The 24,007-nt window shown below is 42.9% G+C and overlaps 2 protein-coding genes across 4 annotated transcripts in view; one reads left to right on the forward strand and one right to left on the reverse strand.

Moving 5' to 3' along the window:
- Positions 1-576: 576 nt before the first annotated feature.
- Positions 577-5,043, reverse strand: LOC109866575 (cdc42 effector protein 3-like). Its single transcript, XM_020455309.2, has 2 exons — positions 4,922-5,043; positions 577-3,075 (listed from the first exon to the last, which is right to left on the reverse strand). The coding sequence occupies exon 2, from the start codon at positions 2,996-2,998 to the stop codon at positions 2,381-2,383; it is 618 nt and encodes a 205-aa protein (XP_020310898.1). The 5' UTR covers positions 2,999-3,075; positions 4,922-5,043; the 3' UTR covers positions 577-2,380.
- Positions 5,044-18,397: 13,354 nt separating this feature from the next.
- LOC109866574 (inverted formin-2) overlaps positions 18,398-24,007 on the forward strand; it is a 35,103-nt gene continuing 29,493 nt past the window's right edge. For 2 of the 3 annotated variants that reach the window (XM_031800359.1, XM_020455305.2), the window contains exon 1: positions 18,398-18,569. In XM_031800359.1, coding sequence (XP_031656219.1) covers positions 18,400-18,569 — 170 coding nt within the window. In that variant the 5' untranslated portion in view covers positions 18,398-18,399. Of the gene's footprint in view, positions 18,579-24,007 lie in introns of all 3 variants that reach the window. The other variant, XM_031800360.1, reaches the window with a different exon arrangement.

Raw genomic sequence — 24,007 nt, forward strand, 5'->3', positions numbered from 1 at the left:
TCCCCCATGTGATGTGCGTGTACTGACATGTACAGTGCATTTGGAAAGTATTCAGACCCTTTGACTTTTTTCATATTTCACAGCCTTATTCTAAAATGGTTTATCTTTTTTTTTGCTTATCTACACACAATACCCCATAATGACAAAACAAAACCTTTTTTTAAAACTTATGCTAATGTATTAAAAACAAAATGGAAATATCACATTTACATAAGTATTCAGACCCTCCACTCAGTACTTTTGTTGAAGCACCCTTTGACACCAATTACAGCCTCGAGTCTGCTGTGACGATACACGCTTGGCACACCTGTATTTGGGGTTTCTCCCATTCTTCTCTGCAGATCCTCTCAAGCTCTGTCAGGTTGGATGGGAGCGTCGCTGCACAGCAATTTTCAGGTCTCTCCAGAGATGTTCGATCAGGTTCAAGTCCAGGCTCTGGTTGGGCCACTCAAGGACATTCATTGACTTGTCCCAAAGCCACTCCTGCATTGTCTTGGTTGTGTGCTTAGGGTCATTGTCCTGTTGGATGGTGAACCTCATAACTGAGGAACCTGTATAAACAGAGTTAGGGTAATGTGGCTGTATTGTCTTTTAATGAGGTCACAACCATGAAACAAAATGGACTGGGTTGTAGCTGGCTTCTCTACTGACCGTTTCCACATTCTCCCGAATAGGGAGAGGGGATAACCCTTCATCAGTTACCTTTATTTAAGCCAACCCATAAGACAGTAGCCTGGATGAATTATTCCAATAAAATGGCCATGTCAACATTCACAACGGATGTTTTTGGAACAGCGTCGGTTTTCTGACAACCTAGGCCGTGCCCAGGCTTCTACCAAGCCTGTGAAGGAGAGTCTGCTCAAAAAGGCAGACTTGTTGAGAACAGCCGTGTATTTGAATGGGTTTGCAGTGGGTAAACACAGTGTATCTTCCACAGACAACAGTCTGATTCATGTTATCTCACACAGATGCAGAACACAATAATTGGTGTGGTTGTGCCGCAGTCCCATTGTTGAGATTGCATGTATCCCAAGAGTCGAGGGAACAAAATGGAGGATATTACATAGGATACAGGGAGTGAAATGAGTGTGATAAATAAAGAAAGCATAATAATAACTGGATGGCCATACTGACTATAGATCTTATTAAATGTATATTTGTTATGGGGAAAAGTAGCGTTGTGGTCCCTAGTAAAAACAATTAGGTACTCAACTGTAATTTGCTCTGGATTATTCTTGATAGTTTCTGTCAAAAAGCTTGAGGGAGATTTATAAAACGAATATATTTAAATAATGGACATTGACCCATTGAACCATGAAGTACTGAAGATGCACATACCAGCCAATATAAGGCTGTGAAATATCTCCTTCAGGTGGTGTAGAAAGACAAATGGATGTGATAGTTGTTACAAGATGGGCCACCAGGAGGAAGCAGAGATGTTAAAGAATAAAGTGGCTTAGATGCAAAAAGTAAGCACTATCTTACCTTTCAGTTTTTTATTTCACAAATGAAAGCTTATTCGATAGAGTTTAAACACAATGTGCTTTCATTGTGCTGGGCAGAGTTCATGCTCCACTTTAGTCTAACAGATTATGATATGGGAAAAGGATTGTTGGTGATCTTTGCTTTTCCGAAGAAACTTTTATGGACTGATACTATTCACAGTCAAGCCATAAACCATGTCATAAAGACGGATACAGTAGTATATTCATAAAGGTTTGTCAGTGAACTTTCCCCTTGAGTACTTGGTAAGAAAAACAAGAGGTAGGTCTATACGTATACACTTGAGTGAGTCATACTGTAGCTGACTTATATACTATGGGAGAGCTGGTTCTCATTAGCAACCAGTGTTCTTTCAGTGTTTCACCACAGAAGTTGTCAGACAAGCTTCAGTCATAAATGTCTGTCTCACAGCCCTGTCTCATAGTTTACAGTCTGTCTTTCTTCCCTTCCCTTTCTTCCCTCCTCTAGATACAAATATGTGACATTGTCTGTCATTAGGTCAAATGACCCAGGTGGAGTGGTGTCATTGGGTCACAGAGCTTTCACCTGAGAAGGGTAAATGTCCAATGCGTTGACCCAGATATGACACATCCCTCTAATTATATAATATTGCATCCAAAAGAAGGAAATATTATACAATCTGTCCTCTATGTAGGCAGTAATTGAACAATTGTGCCGATTTAGCATCCTGACAGTTGACAATGATTCAGCCCATTTGTCCATCCATGGCACAACCTCTTTCAATTCCCATTAGAAAGGAAGGAGTTTGGAGTTCTCCCTATGTATAGTGTCTGGTACAGTGTCTTGGGTTTCTTGAAAGGGCCTTAGAACAAAATATATTACAATCATATGTATGAGGGGCACCCTTCTCAAAGTCTCACTGGTAAAGCTGGTCCATCACCTGCAGGACATCTTCTAGTATGGATGGCCCCAGGTCAAGGTTCAGGGCAAAAGATGAGTCTTCCTCGACCACTGGAGAGGCCTCCACTGGGGGACAAGGAACCTGCTGGGGGGCCGCATTCAATTCAAATCCATCCGGACCCATAGTTAACCCTCCCTCCTCTTCCTGCTCCTGCTTTACCTCCTCTCGTTGGTACAATCCGTCATGCTCCACCACCTCCACATCATCCAGTAAAGGCAGGGAGTGGCACTTATTGTGCCTGAAAGCCTGGGGAAGGGTTCTGGCTTCGGCGGACTGTGCATCCATCTCTTCTGGGCTGAGGAGTCGTGGGGGCTTGGGTGGGGCTGGGGATGTCCCTTTGCAGTAGAGGTCCTGGTGGCTTTGAGAGCTGTGGAGGATGAGACTACCAGTCCGGTGAAAGGCTGCGAGGTCGCCGAAGGTATCACCGTGGGCATCCAATCCGATGTGGGAGAGGTGACGGAAGTCGCCCAGTGGTAGGCTGATCATGTTGACTGACAGAAGCTCACGGCGCTTCTGCTTGCGGGGCCAGCGCATCGTGGCCGATTTTAAGTACAGGGAATTCTTCAGAGGCATTGACTTGATTGTGTGTAACGTCAGTTAGTGAGTTCAAGGTCACTCAGTTGAAGGGTCAAGTTGGCCTTTAGGCACCTCTGAAATTGTGAGGACAAACAAAATAGTTAGAGAAAACTCATTTGTAATTATCTGATAATCATTCCATAGATTTATTTTTCATTTTGGCATTTCATAGATACTCTCCAAATTCCAACCTTTGCTAAAATTTGCCACAATTGCCATGACCTTGGATTCCAGGTTGAGATGGATCCATTTATGGACTGGTTCCTGCAGCAGTGACTGTATAATATCAGAACCAGTTTTTATTGTGCATGTCTAAGCAAACACACTGTAATACTCTTCTAACTTCACACACATAGCTTGCTGCACAAAGGTTAATCTAGTAAGAGTTGATGCTTAAAAAATGTTGAATTAATTGTCTCATAGAGGGAAAAGTCTAAACAACCTCGTACAGAGGAGGCTGGTGGGAGGAGCAATAGGAGGATGGGGCTCAATGTTAATGGCTGCAATGGAAGGGTACCAAACACTCAAAACACATGGAAATAACGTTCCATTGATTCCATTCCAGCCATTACATTGATCCTAAAGCTCCTCCCACCAGCTTCCTCTGACCTCTTGTACTGGAACGTGAACACTGGGGCACCTTTAGTTTGTTAATAAGTAATCTTGAAGGCTTGCTTTTATTACTTTAAAGCATTAAAAAAAAAATATATTTGACTGTGGCTATGATTACATTAGATTTGATTTCACTCAATGTCATCATTCACACCACAGGAGGTTGGTGGCACCTTAATTGGGAAGGACCGGCTCAAGGTAATGGCTGAAGTTTCCATGTGTTTGATGCCATTCCATTTGCTCCGTTCCAGCTATTATTATGAGCCGTACTCCCCTCAGCAGCCTCCACTGGTTCACACCATATGTGTCTAAAGCTGCTTGAACTTTTGAGATAGTGTTGCAATCATGGCTTGTTCTAACTGGTAATTCCACATTTCACTCAGATTAAAAGATTGGAAAGATCATCTTTTTTCCCCATGGTTAGTGTTTCATATTCATATACCTGTAATGGAACAACAGTTGGGAATTCTAAGGAAAACATTTACTCCTGACTGGAAGACAAACTGGTTAGGGACTTTCTTAATTTGTCTAAAATGTGAAGGTTATGTTGTCTTGCTTGTATTGTTAGTCAACCCCCCCCAAAATATGCTGCTTTTAAGGAATTTTCCCTATCTTTCAGAAATCCAAGCTGTACAGTTCTGTACAGTTAGTACAAGATTCAACAAACTTCATGATAGTTCCAATTATGGATCCTCAACAAATTAGCTCCAATGGAGACCCAATTATTTATCTAAGATTTGTATGTGGCTTTTAAAGGTTTCTCAGAGATCAGGATATTTGATAGTGGTTAGTTACTTACTGCATCTATGAGGACAATGTGTCAGATACTGCCTCAGGTAAACTGAGGTGGCTGGTATGATTCAAATACAGTAGGACTGACAACTTATGCTGTTTCCAGATTAAAATAAACAATTTCTTTGGAAAGTTAGTTGTTCCACTGACAAAGTCAACACGCTAACTAAAGCCATGTATAGGCCACACCGTTTGATCAAGTTGTAGTGAGGAAAAACCTTTACTGTACACGCTTAGAAAAAAAATGGTTCCAAAAGGATTCTTCGGCTGTCCCCTTTTTGGCTCTAGGTAGAACCCTATTAGGTTCCATGTAGAACCCTCTGTGGAAAGGGTTCTACCTGGAACCAAAAAGAGTTCTACCTGAAAACAAAAAGGGTTCTGCCTGGAACCAAAAAGGGTTCTTCAAAGCGTTCTCCTATGGGAACAACAGAAGAACCCTTTTAGGTTCTAGATAGCACCTTTCTTTCTAAAGCATGGCGTTCATTCACTTATTGCTTAAAAGTCTTGAAAGTTTACCTGTGTCGGTCTTTATATCCTGAGGTAACTTTATGCTCACTCAATATATTTCACTCTTCTCTGTTGGGTTAGAACACACAGCTCTCCAGACGTTCTGTGTTTGAATGAGCGCCCCGGACAGCCTTATCAGCTCACCTGTGTCTGTGGGGCGTTTGTATGAAGTGATAAAACTCCAGTCCCTCCCCCTTGATTAATCTCTGTCTGTGTGTCTGTGACTATCTTCTCTCGGGTAGTTCTCTAGTCTAAATAAACTGTAGAAAAGAGGATCACCTTTTATTGTAGAAGCGTGACGCTCATGTGAAGTCTACACTGCTTGCGTTTCTTCAAGTTAGGTAGGGAAAGGGGGCAGTGATAGATGTTACTGTATCACTTGCCCTATGGGTTGGTGAATTCCTGGGGAAGAAGCCAAAGCATCTCTTCCTATAGGGTGTGGGTTTTCCAATGGAACTTACTTAGGTCTACTGTACATGTATAGGAAGGGGTGGGATTGGGGGGGGATAAATAAAAATCACTCACTACCTTCTGATCTCCAGGCATTCGTCACAAAATACTCAAAAACAGATATCTATTTAAGTCAATTCACTATTTACATCACTGTTTATGTAAACATTTTCCCTCTGAGATTTTCTCTAAAAATAAACATAACTGCTCCTATCTGTCAAATGTGGAATACAACAAACTGTGGAGAATCTATTATGAATCATATTGCATCGTGGCTGCTATCGGCACCCAGTGTGTCATTAACCTAAGTATGGGATGCGTGGAGCAAGTCAGAATACTCTAGTTTGATATAACACTACAGAAATAGAATGAGTAAGATGTTTGGTGAGGTTTGCTAGGGAGGACATCCTGCCTGTAGTGTATAAACAGCAATCAAAGGATCTTAAGTCTAGAATATGAAAATGAGATGGAATATCCTGATGTTTTATGCATACAGACACCTTGTAATTATGTGTGTGCCACCCCAGCTTGATGATTCATAAATACAGTAAACAAATTCAGCTTGACTTGGTCTGTAATGATTGGATATTGTGAAAGGAATTTTCGGTTTTGAGTGCTGTTAAGTGGTCCCAGTAGCCACACACTGGACACAAACTGGTTGAATCTGTTGTTTCAATGTAATTTGTCAATGTATTGTTACGTAGAAAATACATTGGATTTGAAAAAAGGGTGACATTTCAACCACAGGGTAATGTCATCATGGTAACCAAATTTCAGCATAAGCAAACTTTGAATATAATATGTTGTACCTTTTTAATTTGTACCTTTTTTTTATTTTTTATTTTTTTATTTTTTCACCTTTATTTAACCAGGTAGGCAAGTTGAGAACAAGTTCTCATTTACAATTGCAACCTGGCCAGGATAAGGCAAAGCAGTTCGACAAATACAACAACACAGAGTTACAAACATACAGTCAATAATACAGTAGAAAAATAAGTCTATATACAATGTGAGCAAGTGAGGTGAGAAAAGGGAGGTAAAGGCAACAACAACAAAAAAGGCCATGGTGGCGAAGTAAATACAATATAGCAAGTAAAACACTGGAATGGTAGATTTACAGTGGAAGAATGTGCAAAGTAGAGAAATAATGGGGTGCAAAGGAACTAAATAAATAAATACAGTAGGGAAAGAGGTAGTTGTTTGGGCAAAATTATAGATGGGCTATGTACAGGTGCAGCAATCTCTGAGCTGCTCTGACAGCTGGTGCTTAAAGCTAGTGAGGGAGATAAGTGTTTCCAGTTTCAGAGATTTTTGTAGTTTGTTCCAGTAATTGGCAGCAGAGAACTGGAAGGAGAGGCGGCCAAAGGAGAATTGGTTTTGGAGGGGACCAGAGAGATATACCTGCTGGAGCGCGTGCTACAGGTGGGTGCTGCTATGTTGACCAGCGAGCTGAGATAAAGGGGGACTTTATCTAGCAGGGTCTTGTTGATGACCTGGAGCCAGTGGGTTTGGCGACGAGTATAAAGAGAGGGCCAGCCAATGAGAGCGTACAGGTCGCAGTGGTGGATAGTATATGGGGCTTTGGTGACGAAACGGATGGCACTGTGATAGACTGCATCCAATTTATTGAGTAGGGTATTGGAGGCTATTTTATAAATGACATCGCCGAAGTCGAGGATTGGTAGGGTGGTCAGTTTTACAAGGGTATGTTTGGCAGCATGAGTGAAGGATGCTTTTTTGCAAAAAAGGAAGCCAATTCTAGATTTAACTTTGGATTGGAGATGTTTGATGTGAGTCTGGAAGGAGAGTTTACAGTCTAGCCAGACTCCTAGGTATTTATAGTTGTCCACATATTCTAAGTCAGAGCCGTCCAGAGTAGTGATGTTGGACAGGCGGGCAGGTGCAGGCAGCGATCGGTTGAACATCATGCATTTACTTTTACTTGTATTTAATAGCAATTGGAGGCCACGGAAGGAGAGTTGTATGGCATTGAAGCTTGCCTGGAGGGTTGTTAACAGTGTCCAAAGAAGGGTGTCGTCTGCGTAGAGGTGGATTAGAGAATCACCAGCATCAAGAGCGACATCATTGATGTATACAGAGAAGAGAGTCGGTCCAAGAATTGAACCCTGTGGCACCCCCATAGAGACTGCCAGAGGCCCGGACAACAGACCCTACGATTTGACACACTGAACTCTATCAGAGAAGTAACTGGTGAACCAGGCGAGGCAATCATTTGAGAAACCAAGGCTGTCGAGTCTGCCGATGAGGATGTGGTGATTGACAGAGTCGAAAGCCTTGGCCAGGTCAATGAATACGGCTGCATAGTATTGTTTCTTATCGATGGCGGTTAAGATATCGTTTAGGACCTTGAGCGTGGCTGAGGTGCACCCATGACCAGCTCTGAAACCATTTTGCATAGTGGAGAAGGTATGGTGGGATTCGAAATGGTCGGTAATCAGTTTGTTGACTTGGCTTTCAAAGACCTTAGAAAGGCATGGTAGTATAGATATAGGTCCGTAGCAGTTTGGGTCAAGAGTGTCCCCCCCTCTGAAGAGGGGGATGACCGCAGCTGCTTTCCAATCTTTGGGAATCTCAGACGACACGAAAGAGAGGTTGAACAGGCTAGTAATAGAGGTGGCAACAATTTCAGCAGATCATTTTAGAAAGAAAGGGTCCATATTGTCTAGCCGGCTGATTTGTAGGGGTCCAGATTTTGCCGCTCTTTCAGAACATCAGCTGACTGGATTTGGGAGAAGGAGAAATGGGGAAGGCTTGGGCGAGTTGCTGTGGGGGGGGTGCAATGCTTTTGACCGGGGTAGGGGTAGCCAGCCCTAGAAAAATGCTTATCGAAATTCTCAATTATAGTGGATTTAACGGTGGTGACAGTGTTTCCTATCTTCAGTGCAGTGGGCAGCTGGGAGGAGGTGTTCTTATTCTCCATGGACTTTACAGTGTCCCAGAACTTTTTTGAGTTTGTGTTGCAGGAAGCAAATTTCTGCTTGAAAAAGCTAGCCTTTGCCTTTCTAACTGCTTGTGTATATTGGTTTCTAGCTTCCCTGAAAAGTTGCATATCACAGGGGCTGTTCGATGCTAATGCAGAACGCTATAGGATGTTTTTGTGTTGGTTAAGGGCAGTCAGGTCTGGAGAGAACCAAGGGCTATATCTGTTCCTGGTTCTAAATTTCTTGAATGAGGCATGCTTATTTAAGATGGTGAGGAAGGCATTTAAAAAAAATATCCAGGCATCCTCTACTGACGGGATGAGATCAATATCCTTCCAGGATACCCCGGCCAGGTCGATTAGAAAGGCCTGCTCGCTGAAGTGCTTCAGGGAGCGTTTGACAGTGATGAGTGGAGGTCATTTGACCGCTAACCCATTACGGATGCAGGCAATGAGGCAGTGATCGCTGAGATCTTGGTAGAAAACAGCAGAGGTGTATTTAGAGGGCTAGTTGGTTAGGATGATATCTATGAGGGTGCCCGTGTTTACGGCTTTGGGGTGGTACCTGGTTCATTGATAATTTGTGTGAGATTGAGGGCATCAAGCTTAGATTGTAGGATGGCAGGGGTGTTAAGCATGTTCTAGTTTAGGTCGCCTAGCAGCACGAGCTCTGAAGATAGATAAAAAATAAAAAACTGCGACCTGGCCAAGATAAAGCATAGCAGTGTGAACAGACAACACAGAGTTACACATGGAGTAAACAATTAACAAGTCAATAACACAGTAGAAAAAAAAGGGGGAGTCTATATACATTGTGTGCAAAAAGGCATGAGGAGGTAGGCGAATAATTACAATTTTGCAGATTAACACTGGAGTGATAAATGATCAGATGGTCATGTACAGGTAGAGATATTGGTGTGCAAAAGAGCAGAAAAGTAAATAAATTAAAACAGTATGGGGATGAGGTAGGTGAAAATGGGGGGCAATCAGTTCACATATAGTGTCCAGAGCACAGCTGGGGGCAACGGTGAGAGACTTGCATAGCATGCATAGGTCATCGCAGGTCTGTGGAGGTCTCAACAATTGCTGTAATAATTTGCGCAGTCTCGAACGGCATTAATCACTTTCACCAAGTACTTTTAATGTAATCTCAACTGCAATTCAGGCCATTTGCTATTAGATCAATCACAGTGATAACATATGAATCTGTTGTATAAATAAACAAAATATCTGACATTGTATCCTTGAACTTTGCTGTGCTTTTAAAAATGGTTGAAAACACAGTGACAGACATTTGGGTGACAACTAAATCAAAAATCTGACATTGTTTTTCCATTGGAATTTGGTTGTGCTATTAGATGGTTGAAAGCATAGTGATAATCCATTGGATATTCAACTAACTTTTGGCTGTCTTTGAGTGGATGAATACAGGTTGTGATCTCATTGATCAATTTCTCAACCAAATATTACCCAATTATCCACGTTGAAATGACGTGGACTAATGTGGACATGGACTAATTTATGCTGACACCCAGTCCCTATGGCACAGGTCCAACTGAAACTCACCTGGCCATGTGGAGCCATGGCGCCTGTCGTCTGTAAGAAGCGACCTCAGCTTGCACAATCCCTTCAGTATTGAAATGGAAAACGCCACTCAGAGACACAATGTTCAGTTTTCCATGATAGTCCTGAGGGTGAATTATCTAATAAATCTCTCACTAGAATACTAAATACGCTATAAACACTGACTCAGATTATTTTACAGTACATCATGGTATTGTGAATCAATTGTCGCATCTATCTTTTTCTCCTTTTCTTTGCCAACTTGTGGATTTGAGCATTATTATAGACTGTTATGCTTGTTTCTGAATCGTGCATTTGAAGGCACACATTTTGGTTTGCACAGCAAATTATGAGTCTGGTCCAAGGGTTTTCCAGTCCATGACCAAGTGGAAAACTGTACCCTTCAAATACTCAGAAATATTTGCATTAGTAAATCACTAGCTGAACACCTTGATTTCTAAGAGAAAGTCGGCCTGTTATGTACACATGGTGCGGGGACCTGCATTCCAGACCCGGTTTGCTTCTCACAATCAGTAGATAAGGATTTCTTGCATCATCATGTTGGGGCAGCAGGGTAGCCTAGTGGTTAGAGCGTTGGACTAGTAACCGGAAGGTTGCAAGTTCAAACCCCAGTTCTGCCCCTGAACAGGCAGATAACCCACTGTTCCTAGGCCGTCATTGACAATAAGAATTTGTTCTTAACTGACTTGCCTAGTTAAATAAAAGGTTAAAAAAATATGCAAACAAACCCATTTTCCTCACACCTGAAGAACATGCAGTCTCTCCAAAGAAATAATATTCATCAATTGGCTCATATTCACAAAGTGTGTCAGAGTAGGAGTGCTGATTTAAGATCATGTCAACACTTTCCATATAATCATATTAATTAGGATCTAAAAAAAGTAAATTGATCCTGGTTTATCACTCCTACTCTGAGACACTTTGTGAATATGGGCCCTGATGTCTTCGCCCTGTGGGTAGTGTCATGAATTTTTGACTTTACAACCATATCGTAAATTCCTTGCAGAGACAGTCTCCCTGACCATGCAATATGGGAGAGAGGGGGTCACAGAACAAAGGAACTCTCCCGACAAATTCTACTACATCCCAGAATTTGAGAATTGAACAATATTCGTACAGTTTTATTGACTCAAATTGTATTGGTCACATACACATGGTCAGCAGATGTTAATGTGAGTGCAGTGAAATGCTTGTGGTTCTACTTCCGACAATGCAGTAATATCTAACAAGTAATCTAGCAATTCCACAACAACTACCTAATACACATAAATCTAAAGGGATGTAATAAGAATATGTACATATACATACCGTATGGATGAGCGATGGCCGAGCGGCATAGGCAAGATGGAATAGATGGTATAAGATACAGTTGAAGTTGGAAGTTTACATACACCTTAGCCAAATACATTTAAACTCAGTTTTTCACAATTCCTGACATTTAATCCTAGTAAAGATTCCCTGTCTTAGGTCAGTTAGGATCACCACTTTATTTTAAGAATGTGAAATGTCAGAATAATAGTAGAGAGAATGATTCATTTCAGCTTTTATTTCTTTCATCACATTCCCAGTGTGTCAGAATTTTGGCCCATTCCTCCTGACAGAGCTGGTGTAATTGAGTCAGGTTTGTAGGCCTTGCTTGCACATGTTTTTTCAGTTCTGCCCACACATTTTCTACAGGATTGAGGTCAGGGCTTTGTGATGGCCACTCCAATACGTTGACTTTGTAGTCCTTAAACCATTTGCCACAACTTTGGAAGAATGCTTGGGGTCATTGTCCATTTGGAAGACCCATTTGCGACCAAGCTTTAACTTCTTGACTGATGTCTTGAGATGTTGCTTCAATATATCCACATGATTTTCCTGCCTTATGATACCATCTAGTTTGTAAAGTGCACCAGTTCATCCTGCAGCAAAGCAACCCCACAACATGATGCTGCCACCTCCGTGATTCACGGTTGGGATGTTGTTCTTCGGCTTGCAAGCCTCCCCCTTTTTCCTCCAAACTTAACGATGGTCATTATGGCCAAACAGTTCTATTTTTGTTTCATCAGACCAGAGGACATTTCTCCAAAAAGTACCATCTTCGTCCCCATGTGCAGTTGCAAACTGTGTCTGGCTTTTTTATGGCAGTTTTGGAGCAGTGGCTTCTTCCTTGCTGAGTGGCCTTTCAGGTTATGTCGATATAGGACTCGTTTTTACTGTGGATATAGATACTTTTGTACCTGTTTCCTCCAGCATCTTCACAAGGTCCTTTGCTGTTGTTCTGGGATTGATTTGCACTTCTCACACCAAAGTATGTTCATCTCTAGGAGACAGAACGCGCCTCCTTCCTGAGCAGTATGACAGCTGCATGGTCCTATCATGTTTATACTTGCGTACTATTGTTTGTACAGATGAACGCGGTACCTTTAGGTGTTTGGAAATTGCTCCCAAGGATGAACCAGACTTGTGTAGGTCTCCAATTTTTTTTCTGAGGTCTTGGCTGATGTCTTTTGATTTTCCCATGATGTCAAGCAAAGAGACACTGAGTTTGAAGGTAGGCCTTGAAATACGTCCACAGGTACACTTCCAATTGACTCAAATGATGTCAATTAGCCTATCAGAAGCTTCTAAAGCCATGACATCATTTTCTGGAATTTTCCAAGTTGTTTAAATGCACAGTCAACTTAGTGTACGTAAACTTCTGACCCATTGGAATTGTGATACAGTGAATTATAAGTTAAATAATCTATCTGTAAACAATTGTTGGAAAAATTACTTGTGCCTTGCACAAAGTAGATGTCCTAACCGACTTGCCAAAACTATAGTTTGTTAACAAGAAATTTGTGGAGTGGTTAAAAAAAACAGTTTTATTGACTCTAACTTAAGTGTATGTAAACTTCCGACTTCAACTGTACATATGAGATGAGTAATGTAAGATATGTAAACATTGTTAAAGTGGCATTATTTAAAGTGAGTAGTGATCCATTTATTATAGTGGCCAATGATTTGAGTCTGTATCTAGGCAGCAGCCTCTCTGAGTTAGTGATTGTTGTTTAACAGACTGATGGCCTTGAGATAGAAGCTGTTTTTCAGTCTCTTTCAGCTTTGATGCAACTGTTCTGGCCTCGCCTTCTGGATGGTAGCGGGGAGAACAGGCAGCGGCTCGGGTGGTTGTTGTCCTTGATGATCTTTTTGGCCTTCCTGTGACATCGGGTGCTGTAGGTGTCCTGGAGGGCAGGTAGTTTGCCGCAGGTGATGCATTGTCCATCCTCTGGAGAACCTTGCCGTTGAGGGCAGTGCAGTTGCCTTACCAGGCGGTGATACATTCCCAACAGGATGCTCTCAATTGTGCATCTTTAAAAGTTTGTCAGGTTTTTAGGTGACAAGCCAAATTTCTTCAGCCTCCTGAGGTTGAAGTGGTGCTGTTGCGCCTTCTTCACCAGTCTGTCTGTGTTGGTGGACCATTTCAGTTTGTCTGTAGTGTAGCCCGAGGAACTTTCCACCTTCTCCACTACTGTCCCGTCGATGTGGATAGGGGGGTGCTCCCTCTGCTGTTTCTTGAAGTTCACAATCCTCTCCTTTGTTTTGTTGATGTTGAGGAAGAGGTTGTTTTCCTGACACTCTACTCCGAGTGCTCTCACCTCCTCCCTGTAGGCTGTCTTGTCATTGTTGGTAATCAAGCCCACTACTGTAGTGTCGTCTGCAAACTGGATGTTCGAGTTGGAGGCGTGCATGGCCATGCAGTCATGGGTGAACAGGGAGTACAGGAGGGGGCTGAGCACGCAACCTTGCGGGGCCCCAGTGTTGAGGATCAGCGAAGTGGAGATGTTGTTTCCTACCTTCACCACCTAGGGGCGGCCCGTGAAGAAAGTCCAGGACCCAATTGTACAGGGCAGGATTGAGACCCAGGGCCTCAAGCTTAATGATGAGCTTGGAGGGTACTATGGTGTGGAATGCTGAGCTGTAGTCAATGAACAGCATTCTTACATAGGTGTTCCTCTTGTCCAGATGGGATAGGGCAGTGTGATGGTGATTGCATCGTCTGTGGACCTGTTGGGGCGGTATGCAAACTGAAGTGGGTCTAGGGTGGCAGGCAAGGTGGAGGTGATATGATCCTTGACTAGTCTCTCAAAGCACTTCATGATGACAGAAGTGAGTGCTACGGGGCGATTGTCATTAAGTTCAGTTACCTTTGCCTTCTTGGGTACAGCAACAATGGTGGCCATCTTGAAGCATGTGGGGACAGCAGACAGGGATAGGGAGCAATTGAATATGTCCGTAAACACACCAGTCAGCTGGCTGCTCAAGCTCTGAGGACTCGGCTAGGGATGCCATCTGGGCCAGAAACCTTGCGAGGGTTAGCACGTTTAAATGTCTTACTCACGTCGGACACGGAGAAGGAGAGGGGGGTCCTTGGTAGCGCGGCACGTCGGTGGCACTGTATCATCCTCAAAGCGTGCAAAGAAGGTGTTTTATTTTGTCTGGAAGCAAGATGTCGGTGTCATCACGTGGCTGGTTTTGTTTTTATAGTCCGTAATTGCCTGTAGATCTTGCCACATACGTCTCATAACTGAGCCGTTGAATTGCCACTCCACTTTGTCCCTATACCGACATTTCAGTTGTTTGATTGCCTTGCGGAGGGAATAACTACACTGTTTATATTCGGCCATATACCCTGTCATCTTTCCATGGTTAAATGAGGTCTTTCAGTTTTGTTCAAATGCCACCATCTATCCACGGTTTCTGGTTAGGGTAGGTTTTAATAGTCACAGTGGGTACAACATCTCCAATGCACTTCCTATATACTCACTCAACGAGTCAACATATAAATCGATGTTATTCTCTGAGGCTTCCCGGAACATTTCCAGTCCACGTGATCAAAACAATATTGAAGCGTGGATTCCAATTGATCAGACCAGCGTTGAATGGTTCTAGTCACGGGTACATCCTGTTTGAGTTTCTACCTATAGGACGGCAGGAGCAAAATGGAGTCCTGGTCGAATTTGATACTGTTCTGAAGCCGAAATGGGGGTCTTCCTAATGTTTGGTATACTCAGTGTGTGATCGAAGAATGTTGCTCTTATACAGTCTGTAATGGGATCTGTATTTGGAACTTTTGTGCTGACATCGTGAGAAATAATGATTGCAGTAAGCATGACTCAATGTTCACACACCCACGGCGGAAAAATCTATTCAGCTTCTATCAAATTTGGAAGTTAAAGTAGTGTGCCTTTTACAGGTGCATTGACACAAAGTTTCAAATACAGATCCCATTACAGATTGTATAAGAGCTACATTAGGAACACCCCCTTTGGCTTCAGAACAGCCTCAATTCGTTGGGGCATGGAATCTAAAATGTGCCGAAAGCGTTTCACAGGGAAGCTGGCCCATGTTGACTCCAATTTTTCCCATAGCTGTGTACATCTGGCTAGATGTCTTTTGGGTGGTGGACCATTTGTGATCCACATGGGACACTGTTGAGTGACGGACACTGTCTCATCAACGGGCTGTAGTGGAGCAGGTTGAGAGCTCCAAGTTCCTTGGTGTCCACATCACCAACAAACTATCAGGGTCCAAACACACCAAGACAGTTGTGAAGAGGGCATGACAACGCCTATTCCCCCTCCAGGAGAATGAAAGATTTGGCATGGGTCCTCAGATTCTGAAAAAGTTATACAGCTGCACCATCAAGAGCAACCAGAGCACTGGTTGCATTACCGCCTGGTACGACAACTGCTCGGCCTCCGACCGCAAAGCACTACAGAGGGTAATGCGTGGGGGCAAGCTTCCTGCCATCCAGGACCTCTATACCAGGCGGTGTGGAGGAAGGCCCTAAAAATTGCCAAAGACTCAAGCCACCCTAGTCATAGACTGTTCTCCCTGCTACCTATTTGCTATTTACATTGTGTCGTGTTATATGCAAACAAAGTCAAATTCACTGTGCTGATGGGCAGAGGGGTATCCTAAGAAGAAAGCTAGATCTACTCAGGGTTTTCTAAAGCTAACCAGCTTCAGTTAGCTTCACATTCCAGCTCAGGCTTCATCCGTACTACGACCGTGGATATTGCTCGTCCGCCTGCCGCAAACTCTGTCGAACTCTGAACCATTAATCCAGGTGCGAATCAGTGACGCATTTTCATTGGTGCCGAATTCAAAATGAAAGATAACTTATCTTTCAGCAGGCTATAGCGTGAAAGAAGCTTTGAGAAGTGCCCTCTTTTTTTTATTACGTATTGTTAATGCCGTCTTTTGTGTGCTTATCAATGCACAAGCACCTTTCCCCCCCACTCCTATCTATTCATTTTTTTATTAAGTCATACGAAGGTGATACACTGGCTGAAGTTTAAAATGCTTTCTGTCATTACTAAATATGTAATGTGTACTGTGATATTTTGACAACCAATTTTTTGCCCCCCCCAAAAAAACATTTGATTAATTAAATATTTTATCAGTTGTCTTCCTCGAATGAAGAGGGTGATAACGCTATCTTTGCAAGAGGGAGGGATTCTGATTTCATTGGTCCTTAACTCGCGGCTCAGCCGTGAGCTAGCCTGCCCTGGAGCAAGTTAGATTAGTTGCCATAGCAATGTACCTGGCTAAAAGGTGAGCCACTTTCGTATGACCGGTTTTCCTGAGTTTAACTCAGAGTTGGACAAGGTTACCTCGCTAAATCGTCAAACCTGCTTTGTATGATGCCCCTCTGGTCTGTCTCACTGTCTGTTTTTTTTGCAGTAGGATTGGATAGAGCACAATCACTGCAGGTGTGTATCTCATTTCCGTGTTAGTGAGCAAGTGAGCATTGTCAAATCAAAACCCGACCTTAAAGTAAGTCATGATGAACTCACTGAAAAAAATCAGTTTTGGACAAGACTGACTTTATTGTTAACAAAATTATCCTATTTACACCTTGTAAATTTTGACACTGTAATACGTTTCTGACTTGGTGCCACATAGCCCATTTTTCTATTTGATAAGTTGTTTTGCCTTCAGTTGTGCTTTAAGCCGCGGCAAAACGCATCATCAGGAGAATGTGGCAAGTGACATTTTGCTTCTTGAAAATCCTATATCTTGAAAACTTGACTGCTGACATGCAAAATATTTTGGGACTGTATCAACAGTGGACTAATAAAAAAATAAATCCAAAGTTTTTTTTTCTTTTAACGCAGGACATCAATGACAAACGATGTAAGGAATAATAGCGCCATTTCGTGGCAGCAGGGCTACTACCTAGAGTAGCCAATATTAGGGTAAAAGCCAGTAAGCACACGGATACAACACATACAAGCAACAGTACCACCATCATGACTACTTTTAATAAAAAAAAAATTACAGTTATTTGTAACAGTGAAATATGACTCAGACTCATCCCCTGGCTTTAAAACAGAAGTCCAAACTCTCGTGGCATGGTTAGTAACCTCATCCAAAGAGGAACAAGTGAAGTGAGAGATTTTGCACACACCAAAATCTGTCCAAAATAAGCCCAAAGAATTTCTATGGGCTTAATATGCAGACCTAGGCATGTCACCTGCCTTCCTGCCTTTGGGACAAACTCCCATTTGTTAGTGCAGAGACATGAGCATCTCGTCATTATACACAGATCTCTGCTTCATCCCCAGGCTATTGCGCACAGAGCATATAAGCCTTGGATATTATCAACCACTCAATGTGGTAAGAGGTGAGAGGTGTTGTTGATTCTTTCTGCCCAGAGGCCAAATGCAAGCACTCCAGCAATCACTGACTGGAAATGAGGATGCTGCTCTCAGATGCAGGCTAGGCCATGTATATGGCCATATGCAGCAGTGTGTAGGAGGGAGATTCTGAGATGTGAGAAGTATGCAGGGCACGGGACAAAGGAATGTCTAGTATCGGTGGAAAAAACTGTGTCTCAATTGGGTGCCCATGTTGTTGGGGATCAGAAGTCCCCGGTGCGAGAGAGACAGGTTGAGGTTGCCAGGGTCTGAGTAGAACAGAAGGTGTCATATGCTGAGGCAGTGATGAGAATAGAGGATGATGGGTCAAGGGTGAATAGTTGGTCTAAGCCAATACAGAGTGAAACAAATGTTTACTTCAGTGAGGTTGGCTTCTTAGCATTCATTGCCATAGTTATCACCTGTACCGCAGAAATGGAATGTAAATCACAGAATTATAGATGTTGTGATGGAAGCTGCAGAGAAGTATGTGGATGCCTGATGAAGACCTAAGGGTCGAAACGCTGTAAATAAATATCACCTGGGAGCATGGGCAGCAGTGTGCAGCGTTTTCCTTTCTGTTTTCCAAGTATGTGGGTGTACAATGTTTTACTGCAGAAGAGTTATAAGGTACCTTTCCATCGACACAGCTCCATCCATTACCATGTGCCTGTCCTCCCCAATAAAGGCGCCACCCACCTGTGTTGTAGTGTTTTTGAATCACAAAAGGTAATATGATCGACCACACACTCCCGCACAGTAGGTGGCGGAATGCACAAACAAAATGTGCAAGCACCATGATATCAAAGAAGAAGAAGTACCACTTAAAGTTGTCCTGGTTGATGCATGCAATGTCTGAGCAGGGGAACGCAACCCTAGTATGTTTGGAGAACAGCGCTGCAAGGTTTGGCCAGTGTATTTCTACCAAAACGCGCGCACACAGGAATTGTATGAAATTGGTAACTACAAAACGTTACCTTCGATTCGTTGTGGAAATCGAGCAGTTGAAGGGGTAAGTACGGTAAGAGTAACACACGTTTTGTAAACAAGGCGAAATTGGTCTGTAATTTGTTAAACTCATGCACTTGGACGGAGAAAAGGACTACTTCACTCGCAAACAACTTTTTGGCCAACATGTATGCTGTATCATGATACACATTGTATTGTCTTGCTCATGCCAAGCCTGGGCGAAGTTATCTTGGCTAAGTCAAGTACCACTGCCAACATTTCAGTAATACAATGCGCAACGTTCTGCCAAGCTTGTGGATGTCATGACAATGGGTACAAAGTATTTGCAATTAGTAATACAGATAAAAGGGTCAATCCACCAATGGAGTACATTTTGGGTAATGTAATTCATTAAAAAAAATAATTACACCTAATTTGTGTTCTATATCGAGTACATGTTCAACTTCATAAACATGTTTTCACACATCAACGGGTTAAATAAAAAAATAACGTGACTAGTAAGTGCCAAGTAACAGGGTTGAGGTTTTTATCTTAAATTAGACACATTCCCCATGTAACAGAATTTAAGTGTGTTGTGTGCAACAGGGAGGGGCAATTGGATGCAGACTTCAGAAATGAAAGGCTAGACATGTTAACAATTTATCTATGAGTAACGGTGTTATGCTCAGTTTCCCACCACAAAACACTGGGGGGACAGAAGCTTGTAAGTCACCAGCAACAGTACAACACTACATGCCCAAAAGTATGTGGACACCTGCTCATTGAACATCTCCATTCCAAACTCATGGGCATTAATATAGATTTAGTCTCCCCTTTGCTGCTATATCAGCCTCCACTCTTCTGGGAAGGCTTTTCCCTAGATGTTGGGAAATTGCTGCAGGGACTTGCTTCCATTCAGCCACAAGTATTAGTGAGGTTGAGTGATTAGGCCTGGCTCGAAGTTAGCAGTCCAAAGGTGTTCGATGTGGTTGAGGTCAGGCCAGTTAAGTTCTTTCACACCGATCTAGACAAACCGATTCTATTTGGACCTTGCTTTGTGCACAGGGACATTGTCATGCTGAAACAGGAAAGGGCCTTCCACAAAGTTGGAAGCACAGAATCATCTAGAATGTCATTGTATGCTGTAGTGTTAAGATTTCCTTTCACTGGAACTAAGGGGCCTCGCCCGAACCATGAAAACAGCCCCACACCATTATTTCTCCTCCATCTAACTTTACAGTTGGCACTATGCATTGGGGAAGGGAGTGTTCTCCTTGCATCTGCTAACCCAGATTCGTTCGTTGGCCTGCCAGATGGTGAAGTGTGATTCATCACTCCAGAGAACGCGTTTCCACTGCTCTAGTCCATTGCGGCGAGCTTTATACTACTCCAGCCGACGCTTGGCATTGCACATGGTGATCTTGGGCTTGTGTGCGGCTACTTGGCCATGGAAACCCATTTCATTAAGCTCCCAACGTACTGTTCTTGTGCTGAAGTTACTTCGAGAGGCAGTTTGGAACTCGGTAGTGAGTGTTGCAACCAGCCAGAAATTTGACGAACTGACTTGTTGGAAAGGTGGCATCCTATGACGGTGCCGCATTGAAAGTCACTGAGCTTTTCAGTAAGGCCGTTCTACTGCTAATGTTTGTCTATGGAGCTTGCATGGCTGAAATGGCCAACTCCTAATTTGAAGGGGTGTCCACATACTTATGGATATATAGTGTAGGTCTAATAGACCCCTGGATTCAGGATATGGTCCATATACATTGGAAATATAAATGGGTTATGTCCACTGAAATCTAGTGCAGGGATGGGCTACTTTGATAAGGGTGGGTGCCACAATTTCTTAACTCATTAAGGGGCTGCTGTGGCTCACGGGTCTGCTTACCCATATCCACAAATGCAGTCAACGGATTTGTGAAATCAATCCATTTGTGCAGTTAAACTGCTTAACTCTCCTTTTGGGTACCCAAAGCGAGATTTGGTTGGTTGTTTTTTTTAAAGTACATTTTCTGTAATTCTCCACTTTATGCCATGGGGAATAGAAGATGTTGCTATTTTTATAACATTTCCTACAGTTTTACACGTTTTGCCAGGACTGTTGACGTGTTACTATGAGGGTGACTAACAAAATCAATGGGGGGGCCCCCTGGAGGTCACGGCCCCTGGGCACGTGTTTAGATAGCTGGCTAGACTGTAAATTAGTCTCAAAATTGTTAGTGACTGACAACTAAACTGCTGGTGCACAACCAAATTTAGAAACTGCACTTTGTGTATTCTACTATTGTAGCTCTAAAAAGTAAGTTAGGTACTCAGTCGAGGACTTAAGGGTACTCGGCAGTGAGTGTTGCAACATGGCAGACCCTGCTCTAGGAGGACTAATGCCCTTGGCCATGTATTGTTTACATCTGTTGGTGATAGTCAGTGTTACCATGGCATTACCCACCTCATTCACAAGTTATCATGACAGGCTGGTGTTTTCTACAGCACACGGGAACACATTGCATTAAATGAGAAGAGGTGTGTGTGTGTGTGTGTGTGCGCCCGTGTGTTTATGCTGTACTGTATGCAGTTGCTCACACCCATGCATTCTGTGAACAAAGATAAACACCGTTGACCCTCGGCTTTGCATTCTTTCTGCCACACAAATGCAGCCAATTTAGATGTACTGATTTTTAAAAATTGTGTAGCACCAAAGACAAAGGGAGGAAAGAATGGCCCATTAGGTTAGAATGAATTTGTTTGGTTTAAGATGGCTATGTTCCTCATTAATATAGCGATTTGTATTTTAGTGAGTTCCCAAGACTAAATTGATGTAAGCACATTTTCTGAGGATTAAATTTGTTGTGTTGGCAATAGTTATGCTGACTAACTGCTGACTGGGTCCCAGAGAGTGGTGGCCTGGATATATAGGGAAGAGAATCTCCACTAGCAGTTCATCTGCTGACAGAGGTGAATGCAGCTAACTAGGAAGGTCAACAACTGTTTACGTATGTTACTGCACCAGATATGAGATGGCTATAAACCATTCCTTTGCATGAGATAAAGGTTTATTATTGTTCAAACTTCCATGGCTACTGAAATGCTTTATTTTATAGTGATACCATCATTGTAAACTGCGTAGATTTCTCAATTGCTCTGTAAGCTTTCACAAGGTCCAGAAGGGTAGATTAGCAGGCCAATCGTGTTGTATTTTGTCAGGATGTATTAGAGTTAACAGAGCCCACCATAGGAAAATGGGAGGGCTTCTTCTGATGGTGATTGTGGATCATCATCAGTCTCCCAAGTTAAACTATAATGTGGCCACCAATATGCTGACATCCCTAGTTATTCAGGAACTCTCAACGTGCACTCTGCCTCTCCCCTCCTAGTGGCTATTTCTTGCGTACCTAAGAATGCTTCAGTAGAACACGTTTTTGATTGGTGGAGGGAGGAATTCGCTCAAAGTGATTCCAACGATGGCTATCCTTCTCCACAGTTTTTGTAGTATGAATGCTGCTGTTTACTTGAATTTGAATAACTTTTTATAGTTATTGTCTTTGGTGTGGACGGCCCTGTAAGAAGTCACATCACATAGCCCAGAGCCTTGTTCCTTATTTCACATGACCCAAGAAATTCTCTCTGCCAGGGTCATGCTGTGGCGAAATCTGCTCGGAGCCTTCACCGTGCGCTGCCACTTTAAGAGCGCATGAGCAGTAAGGAAGGAGGAGATAAAGAGAGCTCGTTCAGCTCTTTGGGGAGGGGCTCTTGGGTGGCGCGACAGTTTGATTGTGTGTGCTGTGCTGCAGAAGTTTTGTTTGTTTTCAGCGTGTGTAGTTTATAGAGTATATAACTCAATCATCGGTGTAATCGCTCTAGGTCGTGGTTGTTCTCGTTTGGGACCGCGCCCGTTATGGATCGCATGGATTAGTAGCTACATTTGGCATACAAACCAACAAACCATCGGACAGTCAGACAGTACACCTGCACGCCTGAAGACCACAGCTAAGATCTCTCTTATCTTTTTCTCTTTCTCTTCCCTCTCATTCCAGTGCTTTACCCTGCAACAGACTCTCTATTTTTCAAATGCACTTCCCATGGAAGTTCATTAGAGCTGGACTATTATTTCCCTGCCAGAAGTGTTTGGAGGGACATTTTAGTAGGTTGCTTGCAAGTTGTATATTATGTGAACTGTATTGAGGTGGGGTGTACTAATGACATGTGGCCGTGAAGACTGTGGACATTTTTAAGGCCTTTGTGTCGATGAACACCCCCCACATTCATACCCTCTGCACTCATCCACTAGAAGATAATACAGATTATTGCAAATCCTATGTTGATGACTGGGTTCGTTCTTGTATGAGGTTGCTGTTGAATTGCTCTGCCATTATTAGTATTAGTATTATTGTATGAGGTATTCTTGTTTGGGTTACCCCTGTGTTGTGATGTGGGTTTTATATGGTGTGTATTCTCTTTTCTCTCCACTGGCTATCTGGTAAACAGGCTACACTCTAGGCAGTCTCTTCTGCTGATGTGTGTGTGTCTGGTAGTGGTACTCTCTCTATTTTACTCTTTTCCTTTCGGCATGGTTAATACCTGCCTGGCGCCCGAACAAAATCTTTCTTTACCCTCTCTAATAAATACCGCTACAGAATTGGCGCCTGAACAGGGACTTGAAGAGAAACACCCATGACACCATCCACACAAGGTTGAATCATGTCTTTTGTTGGAACCCCATACTGTGTCAATGTGGACACACCTGATGGTAATCATGCTCGGGATTCTTTCATTGTGGAAGGACTCGATGAACTAATGGAGTTCGATAGCACTGCCCCTAATCCCCAGGCTTCTGGCTCACCTATAACATCTCCACCATTAACCTCGCTTCAAACCCTTCCGGTTACCCTGTCCAGAGAGACTGGGAGAGGTGTCTCTGTGATCACTGGACAACTGGAACATCAATGGACACACACCAATCATAGTTTGACAATGCAGGAGAATGCAATTCGCAAACTCAGTGAATGTGTGGTGGCTCATCAGACAGATGTGCAGAGGAGGTTGGATTACCTTCCCTGTCAAATGGAGGAAAACCAACAACAAATGGTTCAGAGGCAGAAATATTTACAAGATTCTCTGAAGCAGGATATTCAAGGAAAACTGCACCGGTTCAAAACACAAATAGAAACTAACCATCATCAAGTCATAATCTTTCTTGAGGAGGAACAAAAACAGAGAGCAGAGGAGTCAGCCTCTGTTGTGAAGGGAGTGTGTTCTTATCTGAAGGAAGTTATGGAGGACATGAAGAACACTCTCACAGGGGAACTACGATTTTTGATTGAACAGACTCAAAAGGACACCGTTATTGAGATGGAAAAAGCACAGAAGGCCACAGACCTTCAACTGGAAGGGCTGCACCAGGAGGTAATGCAGTGCTTTTCCCTTCTGGACAAATCTTCTGCACCTCCCTCAGGTTTTACCTCTGCCACTGGCTTGGCCAGTAAGGGAATAGGAACAGGTAGTACT

Source organism: Oncorhynchus kisutch, linkage group LG21, assembly GCF_002021735.2.
Source record: "Oncorhynchus kisutch isolate 150728-3 linkage group LG21, Okis_V2, whole genome shotgun sequence".
NCBI lineage: Eukaryota > Metazoa > Chordata > Actinopteri > Salmoniformes > Salmonidae > Oncorhynchus > Oncorhynchus kisutch.

Excerpts from the sequence above, each read along its gene's own strand:
- LOC109866575 (XM_020455309.2), bottom strand. The coding sequence starts at position 2,998 with ATGCCTCTGAAGAATTCCCTGTACTTAAAATCGGCCACGATGCGCTGG.